This window comes from Cucumis sativus, chromosome 3 (genome assembly GCF_000004075.3).
Source record: "Cucumis sativus cultivar 9930 chromosome 3, Cucumber_9930_V3, whole genome shotgun sequence".
NCBI lineage: Eukaryota > Viridiplantae > Streptophyta > Magnoliopsida > Cucurbitales > Cucurbitaceae > Cucumis > Cucumis sativus.
The window spans coordinates 38,206,409-38,231,213 of NC_026657.2; the positions used below are offsets into that span (position 1 = coordinate 38,206,409).

General features: G+C 33.8%; 1 protein-coding gene across 1 annotated transcript in view; it reads right to left on the reverse strand.

Moving 5' to 3' along the window:
• Positions 1-4,161: 4,161 nt before the first annotated feature.
• LOC101214937 overlaps positions 4,162-24,805 on the reverse strand; it is a 28,916-nt gene continuing 8,272 nt past the window's right edge. Inside the window, exons 12-36 of the mRNA XM_004136413.3 lie at positions 23,596-23,733; positions 22,843-22,996; positions 22,382-22,746; positions 21,456-21,916; positions 21,027-21,371; positions 18,030-18,254; positions 17,697-17,787; positions 17,500-17,577; positions 17,080-17,370; positions 16,777-16,974; positions 16,109-16,600; positions 15,120-15,281; positions 14,621-14,950; positions 14,456-14,538; positions 14,199-14,303; positions 12,034-12,262; positions 10,111-10,476; positions 9,520-9,621; positions 8,576-8,722; positions 7,984-8,072; positions 7,297-7,379; positions 7,087-7,202; positions 6,920-7,005; positions 5,636-5,735; positions 4,162-4,936 (exon numbers count right to left, since the gene is read on the reverse strand). Coding sequence (XP_004136461.1) covers positions 4,871-4,936; positions 5,636-5,735; positions 6,920-7,005; positions 7,087-7,202; positions 7,297-7,379; positions 7,984-8,072; positions 8,576-8,722; positions 9,520-9,621; positions 10,111-10,476; positions 12,034-12,262; positions 14,199-14,303; positions 14,456-14,538; positions 14,621-14,950; positions 15,120-15,281; positions 16,109-16,600; positions 16,777-16,974; positions 17,080-17,370; positions 17,500-17,577; positions 17,697-17,787; positions 18,030-18,254; positions 21,027-21,371; positions 21,456-21,916; positions 22,382-22,746; positions 22,843-22,996; positions 23,596-23,733 — 4,902 coding nt within the window. The 3' untranslated portion in view covers positions 4,162-4,870. The remainder of the gene's footprint in view (positions 4,937-5,635; positions 5,736-6,919; positions 7,006-7,086; positions 7,203-7,296; positions 7,380-7,983; positions 8,073-8,575; positions 8,723-9,519; positions 9,622-10,110; positions 10,477-12,033; positions 12,263-14,198; positions 14,304-14,455; positions 14,539-14,620; positions 14,951-15,119; positions 15,282-16,108; positions 16,601-16,776; positions 16,975-17,079; positions 17,371-17,499; positions 17,578-17,696; positions 17,788-18,029; positions 18,255-21,026; positions 21,372-21,455; positions 21,917-22,381; positions 22,747-22,842; positions 22,997-23,595; positions 23,734-24,805) is intronic.

The window sequence follows — 24,805 nt, forward strand, 5'->3', positions numbered from 1 at the left end:
TGAAAATTACGGTTGATTATTGTATATCTTCATGAATCTATCATCTCTGCACCTCATTGAAAGCATATAATTATGTTTTTACAATAAGGAAAAAAAAACTCGCATTAACCAATGAGTAAATTCACTCTATACAAAAGTTATAATCAATAATGTAACAGAAAAACCACCACTATATATATATATTGAAAATTATTGTAACAGGTAGATATTTACAAAATTTAACAAAATTTTAGATTATATTGAAAATGTAATAAAATGATAGTCTTCAATAAATAATTTGATTTATTTTGCTATATTTAGTTATTTTGCTATATTTGGGAATGTTTCTTTATATCTTTTTCTAATTTTGACATTTTTATTTTTTTTAATTATTTTGAAAATTTTAAATATAATATAATGAAATAAAATATTTTTATATTTTATAAATACTTTAAATAGTTTTGTCATTTATAATATTCTATATATATATACATACATTTATACAATATCTTACCTATGGAAAATTAAAACAATAATAAAAAGATTGAAAAAGGGTAGGAGACGAAGGAAAAGAAAATAGGAAAAAGAAGGGTTGAAACATAGCACATAGGAGTGTGTCATTTCTTAATTTGTAATTAAGATAAAAGGTTCTTCATTTACGCGTTTCTTTTTTTCATAATGAATCTTTATATTCTTTCCCATTTTCAAAATTTAATATCAACCAGAGATTTATTATCCTTTCAAATCAAACAAGGTTAGAGTTTATTGGTATTAGTCTTTTCCTTTTTTCTAAATCACGATTGTAATCGATATGATATAATCGTATAGTTGTTTGATGAATTATTTTCAAATTTAGTTTTGTCTTGAAATTATAGTTTTTCCTATAAAAAAAAGAAAAAGAAAGCTTTAAAATGGTGACAATGCCTTCACTTTCTTGAAAAAAGTTACAAGCTAGGTTGAAGTTTAAATACTTAATATCTAATTATGCCTTTTTTTTCCCTCTGTTAAACGTAGGAAAATAGAATCACAAATTTTGTATCATAGTTTTCAAGTACATTTAAATGTTGGTTGAACTAAACTTTTTTCATTTGGACTAATATTTTTTATTTCTTTATATATTATTCTTATCTTAATTATTACAATTTTTCTTTCTATTATATATTTATTAATTTTTAAAAAATAAAAATACAAATTATTTACACTTAATGACACGAAAAACAATGAAGGACAAAAACATATTATACTTAATTTGCACAACTATAAATATTTTGTTCATTTGACCACTTTTTGACATTTTTTCTCCCATAGCTATTAATAATCAATAATTGTGGTACAAGAGATCGATGATCAAACCTCTCACCTCTAACGATAACCTCAATTAGCTCTAAACTTCACTTTAATAATTTAAGTTATTTTTATTATAATATTTATATAAAGATGAGATAGAATATTAAAATTGTACTACATTGCTGCAATGGTAAGCTTAGATGTGTACTTTACCATTGTGAAAAAATATTAGAATCTTAGGTTGCAATTCTCTCACATTTGATATACTAAATAAAATTAAGAGGTGTTTTAAAAATATAAAAGAAAAACAAACTATTTATACTAGAAAAAAAATTTCCACAAAATTTATTAATTAAAATATAAATATTTTGTCCACCTTCTCAATTTTTTTTTGTTGTTGACAATTTCTCAAAAATTAAAAGTTAACTGTTAATTTGAATTTGTTCATAGAGAAAATCCAAACCAATCAAATAAGAAATCGACTCGTACGACTAAAAACCATTAACTTATTTTCAAGAAAATAGTGTATCATAATAATAATAATAGGAAGCGTTAAATTGCCAGAAAAAGAAAAGTTGGACAAAACGAGGGCTAAAGGTCGTGTAGTAGTTGACACTAAATCTATATACAAAACAAGTAGATGGACATTTCCTTTTTCTTTTCTTTAATAATAAAAATCCATATCTTTTTTTTGGTTCAATAGTAGGGGTGAGAGATCAAATTATTTACTTTTCATAGATGGTAATTTGTATCTTATTAGATATGTTTTTGTAATGATTGAGTTTAAAAGAAGAAATAAATGAATTGATAACACATCTGAATAAGAGAGATTCCGATGACATAAAAGTCACACTAAGAAAAATTTAAAAAAATTAAAAGTTAATACATATACCAACAATGTTGACCTTCCTTTTCGATAGCTTGATCATAGTAACTTCAAAGTTAAACATGCTTAGCTTGAAGCAATCATATGTTAGTTGACAATTTTATGTTGGATGATCTCTTGAAGATTTTCCTAGAATGCATGTAAGTGAGGACAAAGTATGCTGAAAAAACTCGTGTTGATTTGTGGGAACGACTTTCACTCTAATAGGCATATAAGACAAATGATAATGATATTGCCAAGTCGCAGAGGATGTAGAAGAATGTTGGAGATCCAAATTCCAAATCCTAGACTCGACAAATACAAAAAATTTTGTAATGGATATTAGAACGTATTCGTTAATTTTTTCAACCTCATAGGAAAGTACAATTTTCATAATGACTTCAAACTAGTTTATTGTTGATAAAATTTAAACCTACTTTCGCCATGGACTAATTCGAAGTCTTATTTTACTTAATCCTAGCTCTCAAAATACTGATTAAATCTCATGGTGAAATATTACTAAATTTCAAGACATTTATGAAATATTAGTTTTACAATAAGGTTAATGTTATGAATTCTTTATTTTTATTAATCATTCTCAAATAACTAACTCTGGTTAGAATATGGTCAGAACATCACCAACGATGTGTGAATGGTAGATATTCCGTAGGACTATTTTTTCTTTATATCGGTAATATTTTCTTCCATACTCCATCTTGTAGGATAAGAAACAATAAAAAAAGTAATACATCGATAGCGAAATCAAAATTAAAATAAACCAAATACATCCATATATTTAAAAATGCTTGAAAATTAGGTAGAAATTCATTTACTGCCAATCAATAATACAAGAAATTAAAGATGGATGCTCCAATGTGGGTATAGGTATTTATGACATCCATTAGCCATACTTTTGCAATGTGCAACCCATTTATTTGGTTTTTTAAATGCACTCTTTGACATTTACAAGGGAAGACTTCCTTATCTTAGACTTTTAAATTTGGTGTGAGGTGGTAAATTATATTAAATACCATTAATATGTTGAAATCTAATATTTAAATTGTATCTTATCATCGGTTTGGATAATATTAATAAATGGATACAACAAAATATAATTAGTTTTAAAGGGGCAGAATGCTACTCTTTTAATTTACATTGGTTACATCTACAAGTAATATTACACTGTAGAAAGTGCAAAAGTCAAGAGTTTATTGAATTCCTTTATTACAATTTTTTAGAAAACAACGTAGGAATATAAACTTGAATGAAAAAACAACAAACTTCACTCAATCCAAAATTAAGAGCTTGTTAGAATGATTCTTTATCCATTCATCTATTTTAATTACTATTATAAATACTTTAAATTACTATTATAAATACTCTAATCAACGTTGGTGTCCATAGCCATTTGTCACTGTCTTAATCATTCAGCACTCTTGACATGTGTCTTGAAGACATTATTTCTTAGTGGTTAGATAATCTACCACTTGCTACTTTTCTTATAAATAGAGAGTTTTGGTAGATTTGTAAAGATCATATGGGAGAGAAAGAATTTCAATAAAGTTGGAGAGAGTAGAGAAATTTGAGAATTTTCTAAATATCTTAGTTTCTTTCTTTTCTTATTTATTTATATATTATATAATATTATTTTGATGTTGGTTTTCGAATTCCAATTGTGCCTTGTTTTTACAACAAAATTGGACACCTTTTCATGTGAATGTGAAAAAATATCTAAACTAACAGAGGGTAAGTGAACGATAATCAATACGATTATACAATCTTCCATTCTAGAAGTTGGAGTCGCACGTACTAAAAGAAAATTCAGTTAGCCATAAACTAAACTATATATAAACATACATATATCAAATCCTGCCCTACCCAACAACAATTAAATGGAATCATAAGAAGTTCAAGAAAGATTTAGTGGAATAAACAAGTCCAACATTATACATATATAGTCATAAACACATTTTAACCTAATTTAATTAGATTGATGAATGAAAGCTGACTTTGGAGTATACAATAATATATTTTTGCAAGTTGCATATACAAGGGATTTTTTTTAATTTAATTAAATTTCAACCAAAGGAAATGGTCGGTTGGAGTGGAAATTAAATACAAGAAATAGACATTGTGACTTAAGCAAAATGCAGAGCCAACCAAGCTTTGAAGATGATGACAAGATAAGAAACGAATTTAATTCTCAAACACATTTCATTTACAAAGTGGATTGCCACATTCCTCTGCCTGCTCTTGTCTCTCAAAGCTGAACTAAAAGGATATATATATATATATATATATATATCATATCCTAAAAAGAATTCTATTAACATTACCTACTAAGCTAAGTTAACAATAAAATGCTTTTGTTATATCTTCTCATTTATTTATTTATTTAATTCAGGTTCAGCTTTGTGATCCTCTCCATACATCTTCCATTGCTGAAACTGAATAGCCTCCAAGGAGCACGAAAAAATGTGTAACAAATATGATTACATGTACACAAAACATCGGAATAACTGCAAACTCCCGGAACGATTTAACTGGTATTCCCAATTGATTGAGGGAATCGGCTTTTCCTCAGAATCACCTTAAGCAGTATTCCAAGGAAAAAGAAGCTCCATCTTACTGGATGGACCTACCAAAGCAATTGATGCTGAACCAAGTAAACGATTGAAGTGATGTTGCAAGAGACTATACGTTGAAGACCGAATGGCAAAATCTGTTCGATTGAGCTGATTACATGTATTGAGCCAGCCACTGCTTACACATATCAAGCACGGGGAGGGCGTTTGCATGCAATGCCTGAAAAAAGGGGCAGCTCAACTTGAGTTATTGATTCTAAATCAAGCATCAAAAGGCTCAATAGTTTTCACGTTGGTTCACATCAACATTAATGCCGTAAGGAAAAACAACAGGCAGGACGTTACATTCATGTGGGTACAGACATCATTGCTACTAAGCCACATAGTCGATCAATTTACTTTACCATATGTATACATTCAATAATCTCCCTTTTCCTTTGTCCCAAATCTATCTCAAACAATAAACACATTCAATGCATTTAAAGAGCTCAAGTTTGAATAATAATAATAATAATACAACCAAACAAGAATTATTGGTTAGATGAATTAACAATTTCGAAATCCCATAATATATATCATGTCATGCTTTATTGACAAGTAGTGTTTGGTTTAAAATTTAACGAGCGGTAAAAGGTGTTAAGAGTTAAGATGAATTACAAGCACTTTTTAAAGATTTCAATGGTCGAAACTGGTTTGGGAAAATTTAAAAACAGATAAAAAGACGGTACCTTTAGAGTAAGTATTAAACTAAATTTCTTTTGAAAGAGCATATATTATAAAAGTTTCTTCTACGTATATGAAGGGTAGGAAGGAAAGTGATGTAAGAAAACTATTGGTAATCAGATACCTGGCCGAGATCAAACTAAAAACTCAGTTCAAATTAGAATTCTATAGTAGATGTGCTCAAGAGATGCCTGACCTGATGAGCTACATACTCAACATCAGCAACACTTCCACTTCGAGAAGCAATTTGGAAAGCACTTTTGAGACGACCGCAGACCACACAAGCCAAAACTTTTCTGTATGCACAAGAAGAGTACCATAAGGAATTGAAGCGATAGTATGGAAATTCAAAAGAATGCACGGTGAGAAATATAATAACTTCTTCAATGATTCATATCATCAATCATTCTTGCGAAAATCATACTATAACTGAGGATGAATTCTTGTCATCTCTTCTCCCAACCTCGATGAACAAAATGAATGCAGACAATATAACAAAGTAATAGACTCAACATTTTATTATAGTGATTCTTCAGCCCTTAGTATAGGCAGAAAGTCTGTTAACATTACGTTGTAATAGAAGATTGTTGAGTAATTATGAGCTCAATAAAGCTTACACATTCAATTACCATACGACAACTGAACTCCTGCCATCTAGATTTTCATGGGAATCTAAATTACCTAAACGTATAGAGCAGCCTCCCTCAAAATTCTGATAGTTGTTCCCTAGTCCCGCCCAATATACAAAAATGCCAGTCTCCTTTCCACGGTCCCTAGTCAAGCTACTTCCTAACGTGACCTATTTATAACTTACAGTTTACATGTATAATAAAAAGAACGCTCAGGTGCAAAAGGGATGTCTCTGTCATCTGTGGGCTAATAGGTCAGTTTTTGAAACATAAAGGCCACATTCCAACTCGTTGGTTTGGTTTTTTCTCCCTTTGTTATAGCTTGTTATCTTGATTTAGTTGTTTTTGGGTTTGGTCCTTTTTGTTCCTTATTATCTTGTTGTATTTCGACTCATTTTTTTGTACTTTGACCTTTACTCTCACTCATTATATCAATAAAGCAGCTTGTTTACATTTTAAAAAGAAAGAAAAACATTTCAACGTGCAAAAACAACTCTTGTGCCAGAATCCAACAGAACCTTTATTTGGTCAATATGGAATAAAAAAAATTGCAAAATTTGTGATGACAAGGAGAAGCCTTTTGATTTCCCTTTTTCTGATTCTCTGTCCTTCTTGGCAACATCCCAAGTGTAAAAACATTTCCCCTTTTAACAATTATAACACGAACTCTCTTCTTTCCAATTGAAGGAGTTTTTTTTTTCTTTTCCAACGTCCTTTGGATGGAGTTCATTCCCTTTTTTTAATACCATACTATAAATCAAATTCTCTTACAAACAGAAAATATAAATCCTAAACGTGGATAAGACAGTTCTTACACGGACACAAATCAGATTGAAGAGCAAAATGATTACCTGTGGCTGCTAGTCAACATATCTATGAGACGGTCTGGCCGCTCCTTATGTTTGTTAGCATATACATTTATCGCAGCTCCCAAAACCTACCATTCCAATAACAAGTATGGTTAAAACATACATATTCTCCAATGTTACAAAATATAACAAAACTGCAAATCCCTTACCTGGTCCCAATCACCATCCTCAATGGTGCCTTTGATATTTTTGAAGAACTCTGTCAACTGACCACCTTTCTTCCTCTCCGCAAGCGATGCAGCAACACCAGCATATATATCAACAGCTGGAGGTGGCAAGACGGCATTAAACACGCTTAAAATGACAATATTATTAATTAGAAAAGAAAAGTTGCCCAGCCTACACAATGCAATTACTACCTGGAAGACCAAATTGATATATAATCTGGAAGGCCAAATCAAAGTTTTTCTCCACAAGGGTCTCAGCGATCTTACATCTTCTCCTGAAGAACGAAACATCAATTAAATTTCTTCATTTTCTTCTTGTGAGCTATATGACTTCACCAATTATTTAAAAGCATATCGTCCCTTTATCTTCTTGGAACACACTTTGCTTGAGTAAAATGATGGTAGAAAGGCACAAGGGTCTCAGCATGGGACTCTAGTCTTAATTTCTTTCTAAATATTATGATTCACACTTTGCAATAAGATCTCACGATTTATTTAATTATTTATTTTTAAAGGAAAAAGGAACCATCCTTAATTTGGAAATATAACATTTCTGATGTACATGAAAAAATCAAGAGTCAAATACCCAACCTTGTTAATGAGTCCATGACAAGTCATTGAAAAGTAGTTCAAAACATCATATGTGTCAAAAGTTAAAAAGCGTTAAGGATGTGATTAACAGGAACTCACGTAAGGTACTTTTAGTCAAAACTGACTCGTTCATCTACTAATTTATACTTCAAAATATTTTTAATTCAAACAATTAAAAAAAAGAACCCTTGAAACATCATCTTTGCTAATAAATCAAGTGGTTACTGGCTAACTGCATTTTAGTATGATTGATGGAAATAAAATCATCGTTGATGAAAGTAAAAGAACCTGAATGTTTCGGGATCATTTGGATTTCCAAAGAGTGAATGTTTCCATTGCGGTCCATCTGAATCATTGAATGACTTCACAACTTCCACCTAAGAATGTAAAAAATCCACAAGAAGATTTTGAGAATTGCTAGTACAAATTACACCTCCACGGCTCCACCCATGACTTGGCACAGAGAGCACATGTTATACCGCTGCTAAAACAATCTCCATATGATTTCAACATTAAATTTGTATTGTAACTATGAAACATCCATCTGTATGAACTTTTATCAGAGTCGGGCAATTTCTAATTTAATACCAACAAAAATTATCATAATTCTTCTCATTAAGTAGTAGTGAAAGAACTGCCGATGATGATATATTTTGATTTTTCCAGACTTGAACCCAAATATTGAGTGAGAAGTACAGAGTGAAGTTTTCCAATGAATCTCTTTTTATGTTAATTGTTAACCACTGACCAAACAAATTATTACATGTTATTTGGGAATTTTTATCCATTCATATTGCCCTAATTCTACACTTCAAATTATGTTTTAGCATTATATGATAAAAGAAAGACAGTAACATCCACTCTGGATGGCAGACATTACTTGAATTGAAATCCTGGCTGAAAACCTGACGAGTCCTTCTTCAGAGAGTTTCTCAGAGGCAGTTTTCACTCTAACTCCCTTTACCATAGGCTTGGTAGAATCTCCACCTTTTTTATGTCGTGCTGATAGTGCCTCATCAAAGTGCATCTGTAATTAAATGACAATTGAATAATAAACAAAGTTAGTTTTGCTGGTTTGGTTTCAGATGAATTTATCAAAATTCCACCACCAAACCAGCACAAATACTTTCCATTTCCTATACTATAAAAACTATCAATTTCTATATAGTAATTCTTAGTTCTCTTGAGATTTACAAACTTGGAATGCTGAACTTCCAAACAAGCCTTGTCATTCTAACCATCAACTGAACATTTACAGGTCAGTTTTACAGTATGGCTAGCGTATCCATGACCGACACGTGTTGGACACTTGGACACTCCGATATTAGTTGGACACGTATCCGACACTAGTTACTTGTTAGTGCAACAAATGTGTTAGACAAGCATAGAACACTTGTTGAGTAGACTAAAAAGACACACACGACAATAATAATAACTTTTTTGAGTGTGAAATATACCAAACAAATTTTTAAGCATATAAATGCACCAACCCATTTGAATTATTTTTACTATAAAAATGATATATATTTTTAAAATGCATATTTTAGCAAACATGTCATGCCGTGTAGTGTCCTAGATTTATAAAATTTGTTCACATAGGCAAGATTACTTCAGCCTTGCTGCTACATTAATATAGTTACATAATCACAAACGGAAACCAATTAAACGTTCTTTCCCAATTTTATTTCAAAGTTGCTAAATAATAAAAGAACCCAAACACAATCAAGAGACCCCTGACCCAACACCAAAGGGACAAATAGAAAAATCCAACAATTGAATAAGGTCAAACAAGTAGCGTGAGCAGAAATTAAAATTCAGATATACCTTTGCATGTTCTAAATGCTTGACTGCTTCCTCTGGTGAGTAAGAATTCATAAACAACTGTATACAGCAAAGCCCAGCAGCAACATGATCCTGTTTTAATACCTGTAACAAAGAGGCAAACAATAAGAAATTTGAATACAAGCTGAAAGGAAAAACAAAATGTTAAAAGACAAGCTCACTGATCGATTTATTTCTAGTTTTGTTGTTTTTAATGATGGCTGGTCAGTTTTCTCCAAGGCAGAGCCAGATTAGAAAACACATTCGAAACTTATATCAATTTCGATTTTGGGGGCAACAGGTTTATGGTTATCAAGTTTGATAACATAAGTCATTCTTCAGTCAACTGTTATCAAGATGGTAACATCAATGTTCTTTTTGTTTCGCCACTGTGAGTATACTATACTAAACAGTTCATTAACATCAGCACAAATAAAATTTTAAACTATGTTATGCTCCATTAAACACCATTAGCTACCTATTTTTATACGACAAATAAGGAAGCACCAAGTAAATGAACAGAAATATCTTGGTAGCACCACAATGACCAAACCCCTCAAAACTAAAATTTTGCAGAGAGAGAAAAAATAGTACCTGAAACACGTATAAATAATTAAAATGTTTGTGCGTTTCACAGAAGTTACAAATACGAGCAAGTGCTGTTGTCATATACTGGTTCGCCGATCCATCCTGCAATTTAGTAGATGATAACTTTGCTGAAATCACCTCCTCAAGAATAGGCATTGCACCATAACCAATACAAAGGTCACACAGATCATCAATGGTCCCATAATCAGTTGCTAATGGATCAGATCTTTGAGGTGAAGATGATGAGGTGACAGCTCCCACACTTGAGGGTTGAGGAGGTGCAGGAACAGAATCTAGAGGAAAAAACAGCATGCAGGCGTCTCTGAAATGTCCATGCCTAAACATAAAGCCGAGCAACATTTGACGTGCATACTGCAAAGAAAGAAAGTAGGTGTCAATGATGGATGACCCTATTAAATCATCGATTAACCCAAAAACTTATGTTGGTGAGTGAAGGTTAACTTAATTATATATCACTAACATCCCCCTCACTTGTGAGCTTGAAATATGTGAAAAACCCAACAAATGAGGATCAATTGTAACCAAGGAGGAAATAACATCACGGGGGCTTGAACACAAGATCTCTTTAGATCATCTATTCCCATACCACCATATTAAATCACCAAATGACCCAAAAGCTTAAGCTGATTGACGAAGATAAATTTAATTACATATATCACTCACTGGCCCCAACTTATTTCAAATAAATCTAACCGAAAGCGATATACCATAGAAAAGTACAAATTTGAAATAAAAATGCAAAGAAATGGTCATTAAACGAGACATTCTTTGTAGAGGCACATTGGATGATCTTGATCATATTCTTTGGAGATGCCTCATGCCATTATTCAGCCGATTTGGGTTCATTTTTTGAAATCCTTTGGGGTTTCTTTTCCTCGTAACCAAGACTGTTGAACAATGATTGAGAAGGTTGGATTGTTCCATCCCTTGAGAGATAAGGACAAAATTCTCTAGCAAGCTACTAACCAAAAGAGAGCAAATCGCAGCCAAAAATCCCTTAGGGATGGAGGATACCTGAGCCTAATTAAAGGAGGATTATAAAAGGAATGCCCCCCAACCTTAAAAAATATATATAATAATAAACTACACATTTTTCACAAAAAACACTAAAATAAGAGATCTTATCTAAGAACAATCTTCAATTTCTTTCATTCCAGAGAGCCCAAAGAAAAGCTTAGTTTGGAGGCCATTCCCTTTTTTGGGGTATTTGACTAAAGAGAAGCCATAGCATTTTTAGAGGAGCTAAGAGGTCTCGGGAAGTAATTTGGGATAACGTTAAATTCAACCCCCTTTACGGGTGTTTGCTTCTGAGACTTTTTGTAATTATTAGTTAGGCATTATTTCTTTTTATTGGAGTCCTATCTAGGTTTTGGCTCTTTTTATTGGATTTTTTAATTTTTTTTTCATGCACTTGTATATTCTTTCATATTTTTGGATGCATGAAGAATGAAACAAATGGAAATTGGTTCTTTTAGCATTTAACAAGACACGAAGAAATGAAACTTGTTTTCTTCAATCTTTTTTTTAAAAAAAAGCAGAAGAAACAAGCTATACCATTCAAGAAAGAAGAAACATGCATATACAAAAGAATGGAATGCTGATCAATAAACACATTAGGTCGTTCACTGCCAATATTGGAGGCTTTCTGTTCCCTATATTGTGCACGGTAATTGGTACCGTGAAACCAGATATCCTAATGTCATATTTTTCCTCTTCAAATCATTATTTAAATATGAAATTCAGGGAGTGCTGACCCCATATAAGCTAATTGTTCCTCCGTACGCTATACTCGATGATGGTGGCAGTAACAATTAGAAACAATATCAGGCGAAGAAGCATTGCAGACACCAGTCATAGTGTCAAGCATTACAGACACGCTAAAGCATATATGCAAAAGAATTGGCTTACTTCTTGCATGTAACTAAGACATTCAGTGAACCGAATGCTGTCCAAATTACTACGAGGTCCATCATCAAACTCTGAACCATAAGGTGAACCATTGCTTGCAGACTCCATAAACCATCGGGATCTCTCTGACCGTGGAAAAGTTGATGGCAGATGTAGAACATTGAGATATGAATCTGCAGAAAGTGAATCATCTAATATTGTCGGTGCACTTTTAGCCAAATGCTCGTACCTGAAATTTAACTTCTATCAGTTAGTTCAATAACGCATTTCAGATATTTGTACTAAAAAAACTCAACTATACAGCTACTGCATCAAAGCAACAAAGTCATGTAACCAATACAGGTTCTATTGCAATAATATATAGAATAGCATTGTTTTACATCAAACTCCTAATGTGTCTAAACGAACAAGTTCTAGAACTAGAGAGGGTGGAGAAGAAGTGAAAGTGAAGACAGTAAAAATGAATGTAGCAAAATTATAAGGACAACCAAACCGAAGAAAATGGAAAGTAATAGGGGAAGAGGAAAATGAGAAATAAAAATGGAAGACTTGCAGGTTCTTTTTTGTTGATCAAAGAAAGGTTTTACCAAAAGAAATCAAATTTCATTAGATTGCACAGCAGTACATCTAAAATTTAATATTGTATTCATAAAATTTCAGCTAATGATCTTAATGATATCTCATCGACCAGCCTGACATTTTTGGCATTGAAGGAAACACTAATCAGCTACACGAATCAAAGGTCAAAGATGGCTGCCACTTGCACAAGCCAAATTGATGTATACCAAATGAGAGAATTTCACTGATGTTTAAAAGTTGTGAATACAAGAAAACAAGTAACTATTTGTTTTTTTTTTTTCCGACTTTTAGGGTTCCCCCTTGTTAGATGTGTGTTATTTGGCAATGAGCACAACTCACAAATCTCCCTCTTGTGATTGACGTCACAAAGAGTCTTTCGGTATTCCACCGGTGGTAATCAACTTTGGTCCAGACAACTGCTCTAATACCAAAATTGATGTATACCAAATGAGAGAATTTTATTAACGTTTAAAAGTTGTGAATACAAGAAACCAAGTATCCTACTTAAAACTGAAAAGCAAACTAATCCTAATCCTTAAAAGAAACTAATCTTAATCCTAATAAACCAAAGCAATTAAGCCTAAGCCCAATCCTAATAAATTAAGGATTTGACCATAATACCCTATTCCTACAACATCACAAATACATGAGAAGAATTGGAAAATAATATGAGTTGTTTGGACACTGTTACCAATATAGTTGCATTTTCCCATATTTCCTTTTATTGAGTTATCACAAATGATTCTTTTAAACAAAATATAGTTTCAAAAAAAAAAAAATTCAACTGTTGGCAGTGAATTCAGTTTGCATAATGATATTGTGGAATTATTCCAATTTGATTCTTCAGCCTTTTAATGTATTCCCCCTCGACATTGGTCAAACTTCAGTCTTTCTTGGATTTCCATTCATCTAGGTGACAAGCAAAGCCTTCCATGCCAACGCTAAAATAGTGGAAGACTCTTTCAAGCTTCCTCTGGATTATGGAATAATATGGCAAGGCAGCTTCGAGCCAGCCGGTTGCATCTTCTTGCAAGTTTTTAGTTTCAAATTAGTTGTTTATGAGAAAATTTTCTCATTATGCTTTGTATTTACATTTCTACGGTTATGGTTCTGTTTAGCATGATCTCTTCGGTTTGGAATTTGTTTTTTAGCTTTTGTTGTAGTTGTAGACTGAATTTTTCTCTTTTCTCTTGTTCTTAGTATAATACTCTTGTACTTTGAGCTTAAAGGCTCTTTTATTAATAATAATAAATTAATAGGTATGTCTCCGTTTAAAAAGAAAAACTAATCACTCTTCTACTAAAATTTTAAAATGTCCACTTCTCTTAAAAGAAATGTAATGTTTCTGGCAGTGTTCCATACAACCACAACCCCTTAATGCAGAAGAACAGCATCCTATTTATATTTATTATAATCTTCTTTTCTTGTTTCAGAAGAAATTACAATAGGATTATCAGCCTCCTAAAATTCTAGCAAAAGGGCCACAGAAAAAAAAGAAGAATAAAAAGAACATTGTAAATAAAGTAGCTTGTCTCCTTTTCAAAAAAAGAAAAAAAAAGAACATTGTGAGTAAAATATTTTCTTACATTGATCGAACAGTAGCAACCTCCACAGGGGGGCCTCCTTCGATAGTATTGATAATCTCTTGTACAAAAGTCATGGAATCACCCTTGTACAACTGAAAAGCTTGTCTGAGAAGCATTGATGACAATACAGAAATTAGGTTATTTGAAAACTGCTATGAATCAGATGAAAACAGATGGGTATGTAATAACTCAGAAGTTTTTAGATTACTTCACAATTCAAATAACAGTAGATCCCCATAAAAGATAGAAGTAAATACTTGAATTTCACACGTGCTTGCACATAGTGCTCCATCCGTATCAAAGCGTGGCCCCATGCATTCCAAACAGGGAAAACATCAATCTGAGAGAAATAAAAATAGAAGTTAATTTTTCACATCATTGCAAAAGGTAATAGCTATGACAAAATACCAAATTCATATTACCTTGCACTTTTTGCATGTATATACAGCCATGCTATATCTCTCATCTAGGATTAACCTATCACGGAGACGAGCAGATGACTCCATATCAGCAATATCATCAAGAGATGCAGCAATTCCTGACCCCAAGAGACTTTGAAGTAACTGAGCACGAACCAACCAAGTGTCAGCCTGAGAATGAGCATCAGAAAGCTCGTCTGTTGATTGACTACCCAGACTGGAGCTGCCAGCATCTGAAGACGTGTCGTCAAGATCCCTACTTTTTTCAGAATTACTTGATAATTCAGTACCACCCACAAGCTTTCTCAACAAAGATTTAGCATAGAGTAGCCCCTGAACACAGAAAAGATTCTGTTAATAAATCACACACCCATTAAGTTAGGATGTGATTTAAGGAAGAAAATATCCAAAATTGCAATTATTTTGGAGAGCTCTCCCAAAAGCAAAAAACATGTTTAGAGAGCCACAATATCATCAGATCAACCTATGACAAAAAATACACCTGTACAATTGTCTCTGTAGCATGATATGCACGACCAATTATTTCCATTGATGCATTCTCAGGCAACCGCTGAGAGCTCAACACATTCTTCATCTGGTTAATACACAAGTCCATGGCACTTTTGGCGGACGTTAACTCATCAGAACAGAGAGAAAGCAACGCCTACAAGTAAAGAGTCAAAATATACTGAGATATGCAGCAGAGCATGCACACATGGAAATTTCAATTTCTGACACCAAAATTGTCACGGATGAGTTAAATCAGCACCGAAAATACCTAAGGAAAAAGGCCAATAACCGTACAACTCACTGAAGAATGTAAATACCAACATTCTAATGACTATTTGAGAAAATATTTTGTCATTGACCTATTTTTAGTCTAAGAATATTATTAGGTTTCTGCAGTTTTTTGGCTAATTTGACAAGAAATATGTGAAGGCAATCCTTTTTCAAATAAAGCTAAAGATGCTGAAGCGGCTTGGGTTCAAATCGAATATTCTACCTATTAAACCACCAATTCACCCAAAAACTTGAGCTGGTGGTTGAAGGCAAATTTAATTATATATCACCAACACTACTTATAGTTCCACGAAGAATATCAAATGTTTAAATTTTTACTTTGTTTTCTTTTCTTTTTGTTCATTCCCATCAAATGAAATTTCCTTCAGCAATCTAGTATCGTTTTCAGGATGCATTATGCTCCTAACATTTTACAATAACTTTTTCTTCTTTTTATAGGAAAATAGAAACCTTTATTCATGACCTATTAATTTCAATAAAATATTTGTTTTCCAGAGATGCATAAAAAAGTAAAAAGAAAAGGAAAAGGTGCTCCTTAACCACTCCCCCAATACAATCAAACCTCATAAAAAACAGCATCAGGATTGTACATGCATGGAAAACAAAGATGCTACCAACCTGATGATGTTCGAGCAGTAACTTTTATTTTCTATAATGAACCCAATTTCCTTATCAATCTCTCAGTCATACCTTAAAAAGAGTAAAGTCAGGGGCACTTTCATATCTATGAGATCCACGAACAGCTTCATCCTTTTCTGCATCTCCTGTTAGCATCCACTCCTCGGCAATCGAAACAGATGGAAGTCTTTCTTGACCGTCCATGGGAAATGATGATACCCCATCCTCTTGAATTCCAGTCATTGCCTCCCATGCAACTCTTTCAGATGGTGCGAGCCCAGAACTCTTCCTTTTTCTGTAAAGCTCTTTTGGAGCAGACTTTTCCCCAGTATTATTTCGAGGAGCCCATGAAAAAGCTCTACGAGCCTCTTTCTGAAAATTACTTAGGCTGGTAGTGAAAGATGACCTTGCAGACACTCCTGATCTTGGTTTCGGTTTAGGTCTTGTTCCTGAGATGGATACACGATGTTCTCTAGGTGGAGAGTTGATATTGACAAGAATAGCTTTAGTGGCATAAGTAATGATGACATTGTTGTCTCTCAAGGAAGGAAATTCTTTTATAATCTGCACATGAATTGGATTAATCATCAGATTTTATCTTAGAGAAACATAAAAGAGGATATCTTTGAATGCTGAATCGGGATGACATCAACTCAGCATTCCACCAGATACATACAATTTACAGCCACTGGAATGTTAGCAAAGAATCAAGAGGTACTAAATGTCAAGAGTTGTAATACCAAAGAAGCAGATTGCAGTTGCTTCCTCATCAGCAAAACCTCCAGTATCAAATGAGGATGCTCATGTAACGATGAACATCTTTGCTGCCATGGCAGTGGCAAAGCAGCCAACACACGCAGACCTAAGGCCCAGGAGTTAAGTCGAGATACCTCAACTTCAGACAGATTTCCTTCTCTACGCTTCAGGAAAAAGTGAACCTTTGGAGAAAATGGAAAGAAAATTATATTTAAGAAACAAAAATGGAAAATCAAATCACTAGGTCTAGCCAATCTTTAAATGTTAGACCAGAATACAATTATTACCAGAAGCTGCTTTGAGCGGAGATTGGGTAGTAATTGCATTGCACCCATAGCCACAGGCAATGCATCATCTGAGTCACGTAGTGAAGAAAGAAAGCGCGAAGCCTCTGCTGGGCCTCCACCATTGAGCGGGTCAGCAGTCAGAAGCTTAACAAGTTGTCTTCCCTGTAGTTCTCGGCGCAAGTCTATAGAAAGTCCAGCACTTTCAGCTACCTCTAAAGCAGCAAAAACAGCTCCTTTACCGGCTAATCTAAGAGCCAATCCCTCAGGATCCTCCTTACACTCCACTTCAACCTGATGTCCAAGCGAACAGCATAGCGGTGAATGAAAAGATTATTACTAGATACTAAACCCTGGCACAAAAGCGACTTTAAAACCTTTTCCCACTCAAAATGTAAATTTGATAAAACAAATATTTGTGACCTCTTGCCAGCTGCTAAAATGATCGTCAGCACTTAATATATGTCCATACTTCTGCAAAGCTTGTCTGATTTGCATGACCTACATGTTCCATTTGATTAATGCAAAAGCAGGAAGGAATCAGTTTTGACTATCTGGGAGAGTAATCCACAAATAGCAAGCAACAAAGGCCAAAACAGACTACAATTTAAGGGTCGCACTTGATTTCTTAGAGGATCAGACTGAGGCAGGTGGCAGCTGCACATAGTAAGAACATTCAAAGCAGCATCCAGCTCCCACCTATGCATATACCTGGAATGAAAATTTCTTTTAATTAATATCTTGAAATTTCTAATACCCAGAAAGCAGTCAAAAGTTCATGTTCTCATTGGGAAACTATAACAAAGAAAATAAGAATGATGATATAAAACCATTCTCGTATCTACTTAACTTGAGAAATTTAACAAGCGCAAGTTAAGCATCAGATATGTAATTTTAGAAATCAGCTACAGTGCATGACAAGAAGAGAGAAAACTTTCTATGACATCACTTACTTAAGGGCAAGTCTAGCCGCTAGTTGTTTATCCTTCAACCGTAGACAATACTGCCAGCTAGTACTCCAGACACCAGGATTTCCATGAGGTTGAGATTGTCTAAAAATTGAATCTCTCTCTTCCTCACGTTCAATCAGTAGTTTAAGCAACGAATCAGAGGCTCCATTACGTAGAAATCGATCAGAAATAGCAAGAGCATCCATTAATTGGCCATCATCAATTAATCTGTTCTAAAGAAAAAGAAAGAAAAGAAAAAACCCCACCACTTCGTTAGAATTTTTTTGTATAAAAAACAAAACTTTGATTGTGATAAATGAAAAAGAAAAATTGTAACAAAATTGAATGATCAGTATAACAACGATTGATTTCATAGTTCAGTAAAGTTGAAATGAAAAATTCTTAGAAGTAAATTTCCAGACTAAATAACAAACAAAACGTGGGTCATATTATATGTAATTCCTTTTTAAGAATATTACACCAAATGTGGGGCAGAAGAATTTGAACCCACGACCCCTTAGAGGAAGCAAAGATTTGAGCTACACCTAGGCTGGCACCATGTGATGTAGTAGGATTAGGGTAAATTACAGTATCTTGGTCAAATCCTTAATTGTTTAGGATTAGGATTAGTTTCCTTGGTTTATTAAGATTAAGATTGGTTTCTTTGACTAATTGTGATTAAGATTAGTTTGTTTTCCAATTCTCTATAAATAGAGTAATTGTTTTCTTGCACTCACAACAGTTAATTGATATCAAAATTGATTTATCACTGGACCAAATATCATGCTTCACTAAAGACTTTGAGTTGATTTTTGGAAAAAATTCTCCTTCTATCTTTTAGGCTACATCACCATGTGCCTTTTAGCAGGAACATAGATATTGGTTTTCTAACTTTTGTTCCCTTTATTAGAGAAAAGTTTCACCATTTTCTTCTTTTTTTTTTTTTTTTTTTTGAAAATGGGACAAGCTTCAATATTTTTTTGAAAATGAGACAAGTTTCTTTATTATTAATAAACTCAATGTACAAGAGAGCTATACAATGAGAATAATAGGGAAGTCAATAAAAGGGGGAGAGGGAGATAGATAGATAGATAGATAGAGATAGGATCAGTAGGTGCACCCGGACATCTCAACTAGGTTGACACCCCCATAGCACCATAATAGTATCCAAAATATAAAGAAAAGACCAAAGTACAAGAACAATACTAAGGTCTTGAAAAGATCAAAGTAACAATCAAAAAAACAACAGAAGCTACAATATTATTAATAAACTCAAAGTACAAGAAGAGAATTATACATTGAGAGTAACAGAGAAGCCTAGAAATGGGGGAGAGAAAGAGTTAGAAATGGTGAAACTCTTCACTTGCAAAAGTATGACTGTAGGCCTCTGCAAATATGGCTGATAGCAGCTTCCATTCCACTGGTTCCTCTAAAGGAACTTGTACTTCTGCATTGCTCACACCGACCCATGATTCCTCATCACCATTGAAACGAGATAAGACTTTTCTATACAAGAAGGGGAGTTGAATATCCCTTTAATAAACTAAACATTTGATCCAATGAGAGATAATAGACTGCCTAAAGAACTTGTCGGACCAAAGACTGATGCTATTTAGACCCAAAGAGTCAACAACTACAACAAAAGCTAAACTTAGGTAAACAAAGGAGATGACAAGTTAAAAAGCAAATTCCAACAGAAAAATTTAAGCTAAACAGAACCACAACCAAAGAAATCTAAATACAAAGCATAACGAAAAATCTCTCACAAGGAACCCATTCAAATCTAAAAATTTGCAAGAAGATGCAACCGGCTGCCTTGTAGCCTATCATGCCATAGTAATCCAAAATCCAGAGGAGCCTCGAAAAAGTAGTTCAAAATATCAGCATCAGCATAGAGCCTTTACATTACTTGCCACCCACATGAATAGAAATCCAAGAAAGACTGAAGTTGGACCAGAATCTGGAGGAATACATTTAACGGCTGAAGAATCATACTAGAATAAGTCCACAAGCAGCAACTATTGACTTTAAATGATCGGGAATTTCGCAAGACTGGGGACAAGAGCGAGTTGCAGAAGGCAAATTTGCAGATTTTGGCTCTTCTTCGCATCGAAACAGGGCACTGAGATCTGTTTCTAGAGGCTCCAAATTTCTCTCTCAAACTCAGTTGACCTATCCAATTGCTCCACTTCCTCACTACTAACGCTGAAAGGAGAATATTGAAAGGAGAGGGAAATTGAAGATGAAGAGCTGAGATGACTTTGATGAGGATCTGCTATTGACAAGAGAAGCAAATTATCTTTCTTTTAAAAAATGTCAACCGAATTAATATGAGAGTTTAACTTCTTGTTCAAAGGATTGGAGGAGAGAGGATCGTCAAAAGATGCGCAACTGACCGGTTGCAGAGAGCAAATGAAGATATAAGGCTTATCCAAAATAATGATGTTGATGATGATGATATTGTAGAAATTTTTGGGGGATATATGAGCAATATTGCATCCCCTCCATTTTTGTCCCAAAACCCTTTACTTTAAGGATTTCTCCAAGTAATCCCAATTCCCTATCTATTTTATCGAAGGCCTCTTCAAATCAAATTTTACCACAATTTCTTTCCTTTTCTCACAGTACCATTCCTCAATAAGTTTGTTAGCCACAAGTGATTGACCTATCCAATCTTGGCAAAACTCAAAAGCCAATTGATTTTCCGGGGTAGCACCCTTTTCAACCACTGATAAAACCTAGCAACTACTTTGTACAGCCAAAGAATCAAATTCAACATGTATCGGGTACATGATAGTCTTATGGTAAAAAATCAAAGTATATCCAACATTTGCTAAGCATGCATTGAACACTTATTAAGTATACTAAATAGACACATATGGAAGTATAAACTTCCACCAAACACAAAATAATAGACATCAATCTACTAACATGTTGAACACATAGATTGCTGACAAAAGGAAATTCAAGAATACTAAGAAGAAGAATGATTTACAGTACCGCTCCACAGCTTTCTGATAGGGTTCTTCATTTTCCCAATCAAACGAAAGAAAAGTTGTTGTATCAAGTTCATGAATATCGGATTTTGCAAAATGGCCCCATCCATCTTGAAACGTTGCATCCTGAACATTTATACCGGGTAAAGGCACCGAAGTTTTACTGCTACTAACGATTTCATCAAACTCTGACTCGGTATCGCTGTCATGCTCAAGAAGTCTCTTCATTGAAGCCCTCGTGTCAGACTTCAAACCAAAATCATCAGAATCCTGTTTTGCTGTTATAGCAAACTCTGAAACTCGATGAAGATTGGTTTGCAATTGTATCCACCGGTTTAAAGTTGGAAACCTACTTTAAAGTTCAAAAAACAATAAACACAAATGGAAAAAATGAAAGTAAAATTGAAAAGTAAATGATATAAGAAATAACAACCTCTCAGATTGATCAAGAGCAAACTCTAAAAAGAGCCTGTCAGCATCAGGCGCCTGCAGTAAGCCATCATTTGAGGAGCTTGAAACAGGGTTGCTACCACTGTACAATATACTACTCCCAAAAACGCATGCCAAGATAGCCCTTACTGGAGATATCTTAACCAAATGCTTTACAATATCCAACTGTAACGGATAAAGAGGAATTCCAGTCATTGCCAATGAACTTCTAGCACAGCTTAACTTTGCCTCCTTCGTTGACGGTGAGAGTAGTCTATTCTCAGAACTACCTTTCGAACAAGATGGAACAATTGGAATACATGCCCATCCGCATCCAGATCGTGGGGGATAAACAGGAGGCACACATGCTGAAATCACTTCATGAACAAAATCTGCATTCATTATTTCAGCAACTTTACCAGCTGCATCAGTGCTTCCTCGATCAAAAACAAGTCGAGTTATAAGCTGCATTGTACAAAGCGAGTAGAAGAAAACAATTTTCATCCAAGATCATTAATCTATGCAAAAAAATTGAATTATTAAGCACAAAGCATGCCTTTCATAAGCCTCCTTTGGAATACAATGTATGTTTTCCCCAATGCCAAAGCCCTAGAGGCTAGAGCTAGTAAAATTTACAATTTGAAAGAATGATAACCTCTAGGACCCTATGTAACTTTCAGCAATTTTGCTCCAAGGTTTCGAATAGAAAAAGAAATCTACTTCAAAATAAAGAAAATAATGTAGCGTCTGATCCACTAAATTGTGCTATATCAAGCCTTCATTCTTGAACAAAAAAAACTAGACAAACATGTCTCCCAAGTGATTCTACAATCATTCTGAAAACCATGTCATTCAGTAGATAACAACTAAAATGATGCAAAGATTGTGCCAAATAAGCATGCAAGAGGAAAGAAGAACAAGGATACTTACATCTTTAGGCCACTCGTACACAAGTGAGAAATAGTTGAAATCATGAGTTGTATCAGTTCCATCCACAATGTCACCAACTGCAGCAATATGGAGAATGAATTGTGATAGATATGTTGAAGGCTTGGTGCTTAACGGTCCAAATAGCATCTTCCCAGCTTCTTTCACATCATAACCAACTGCATGCATGCTACTATCTCCAGCTATAGAACTCAAATGTGTCTGATTTACAGCTCTAAGCCCAAGACCAAGAACCCCATCCTTGTTCAAATTAGTTACCTTCCGGTTTGCAGACTGGTTTTCCCCACTTTTAAGAAAATGGTGTTCTAGTTCATCAGTAACAGCTCTTGCCAAGTTATGAAGCTTACCTTAGGTTTCATAAGACAGGAATAGACAATGAGATCAATGGTTTAGCTCAGGCAAAAGAAGAAAATTAACAATTTAATCAATGAAGAAATACATACCACTAAGAAATTGTCGCTTTCCTTGATGGGCATCTTCAATCATTTGATGTAGCATACCAAGAGCACGTTCCCTTTGCCCTTGACGTTGTGAGTCCTCTGCTGAAGAAATAATATTCTCACCGGACATAATAGACTGAAGGCATGGAGAATTTTCCTAGAAGATATCACAAAGGAGAGCGTATAAGTCTGGTGCAATTGTACAACGAAAATTGCAATGAGTAGCAAAAGAAAATATAGGTACATTTAAATCTTATCGAGCAATGGTTATTCAAAATTTGCAAATATAGCAAAAAAATTAATTTGATTTTTGCATTATTTATTATTCTAATTTCAACCCTCATTTATGTATGAGTGTGCATATCTGATGTACTCTAAACGGGATAGCAGCTGAGATCCCTGTCTTCTTCTTAGTTCAGTTACCTCTGCCTCCCCCACTCTCCAAGAAAGCAGGATGTTGTTTGATTGTGGTGAATATTATATCATTTTTTAACAACAAACGAATCATTTCATTAATAAAATGAAAAGAGAGACTAATGCTCAAATGATACAAACACCACGAGGGAGTGAGTGAAAGCTGTAAAAGTAATAAATGGAAATTTACAAATGGAAAGATAAATACATTCCAGTTATGGAATGAATCTTGTTCCCTAATTTCATTTTACCAATGAAATGTAACTCTTAAAAAATAAAATTGGATAAATCTTCAAAAAGTAGATAGTAAGAACGTCAAATAAATTATACATAAATAATCACCTGTTCCACAAACTCATGTAAACGCTTGAGAATGCGCCTTGAAACAGAGATGACTCCCACTTCAAGGATCTGATCCCAATAATTGGACCCAGACTTAGGAGGTGCACCTGGATATATCTCAGATAGCATAATTTGAGCCTGCAAAAAATACAAAACAAAAGTAAGTCACTTAACTGGTAGGGAAAAAAAAATCTTACAACTTCTAGTGTAAAACTAAAGACTACTTTTGGATGAGTGTATAATCTGTCTCTCAATGTGAGAGGAGATGCTTTATTTATTGAGAAAATTAGTACAAGTTCGTTACATAGTAACTAACTAAGTAGTTTTAGCCAACTAACAGTGTGTTAAAACAGAAACTAGAAGACAGTAGGTATTGATTTACATCAACTTCATGAGAAATTGAAGAGGGAAATGAACAAATAAAGAAAACTTCATGGTACATATTCTTTTTTTGAAAATGAGACAAGCTTCTTTATTAGTAATAATACTCAAAGTACAAGAGAGTTATACATTGAGAATAATAGAGAAGCCTACAAAAGGGAGAGATAGAGATAGAGAGAATCAATAGGTGCACCCGAACATCTCAATTAGGTTGACACCCCCATTGCACCCTCTTCATATCCGAAAAAATGAAAGATATTCAGGTCATGCTAAGACCGAAAGTAGCAATAAACACTTCCTAACAGTTGACATATTCAAAGCTGAAAAGAGCTAAAACAAATGTAGGAATACAAACTAATTCCAGCAACACTACAAAAAAACAAAATCTGATCTAGCAATCTGGAACATAACAGTCATGATTTTCTTCAAATGAAGGCAGTCCAGTTGAGGCAAATGTCTTTAATTGAATAATCTTTAAATTCAGCATTCGAAGAACACCAAGCAGCTGCATTTCTTTTAGAAGTTTCTACTGTATCAACCCAATCCCTTTTCTTATCATGGAAATTACGTTGGCTGCACTCAAACCAAATCTCTGCTAGCAACGCTTTTATAAAATTAACCCATATTAGAAAAAGATTTTTTTTTATAAATAAGGCCCCCTCAATAGTTGAAACACATTGGCACTTAGAGAACCATCAAAAACCCAAACTGTTTTGAGCAAAGAAAAGATGCTAAACCAGCATTTAGAAGAAAAAGGGCACCTTAGCTCGTTTATGCCAGCTACCTTCTTTGTCCTCTATTGTTCTTAATAAAATTTCTGTTTTTCCTG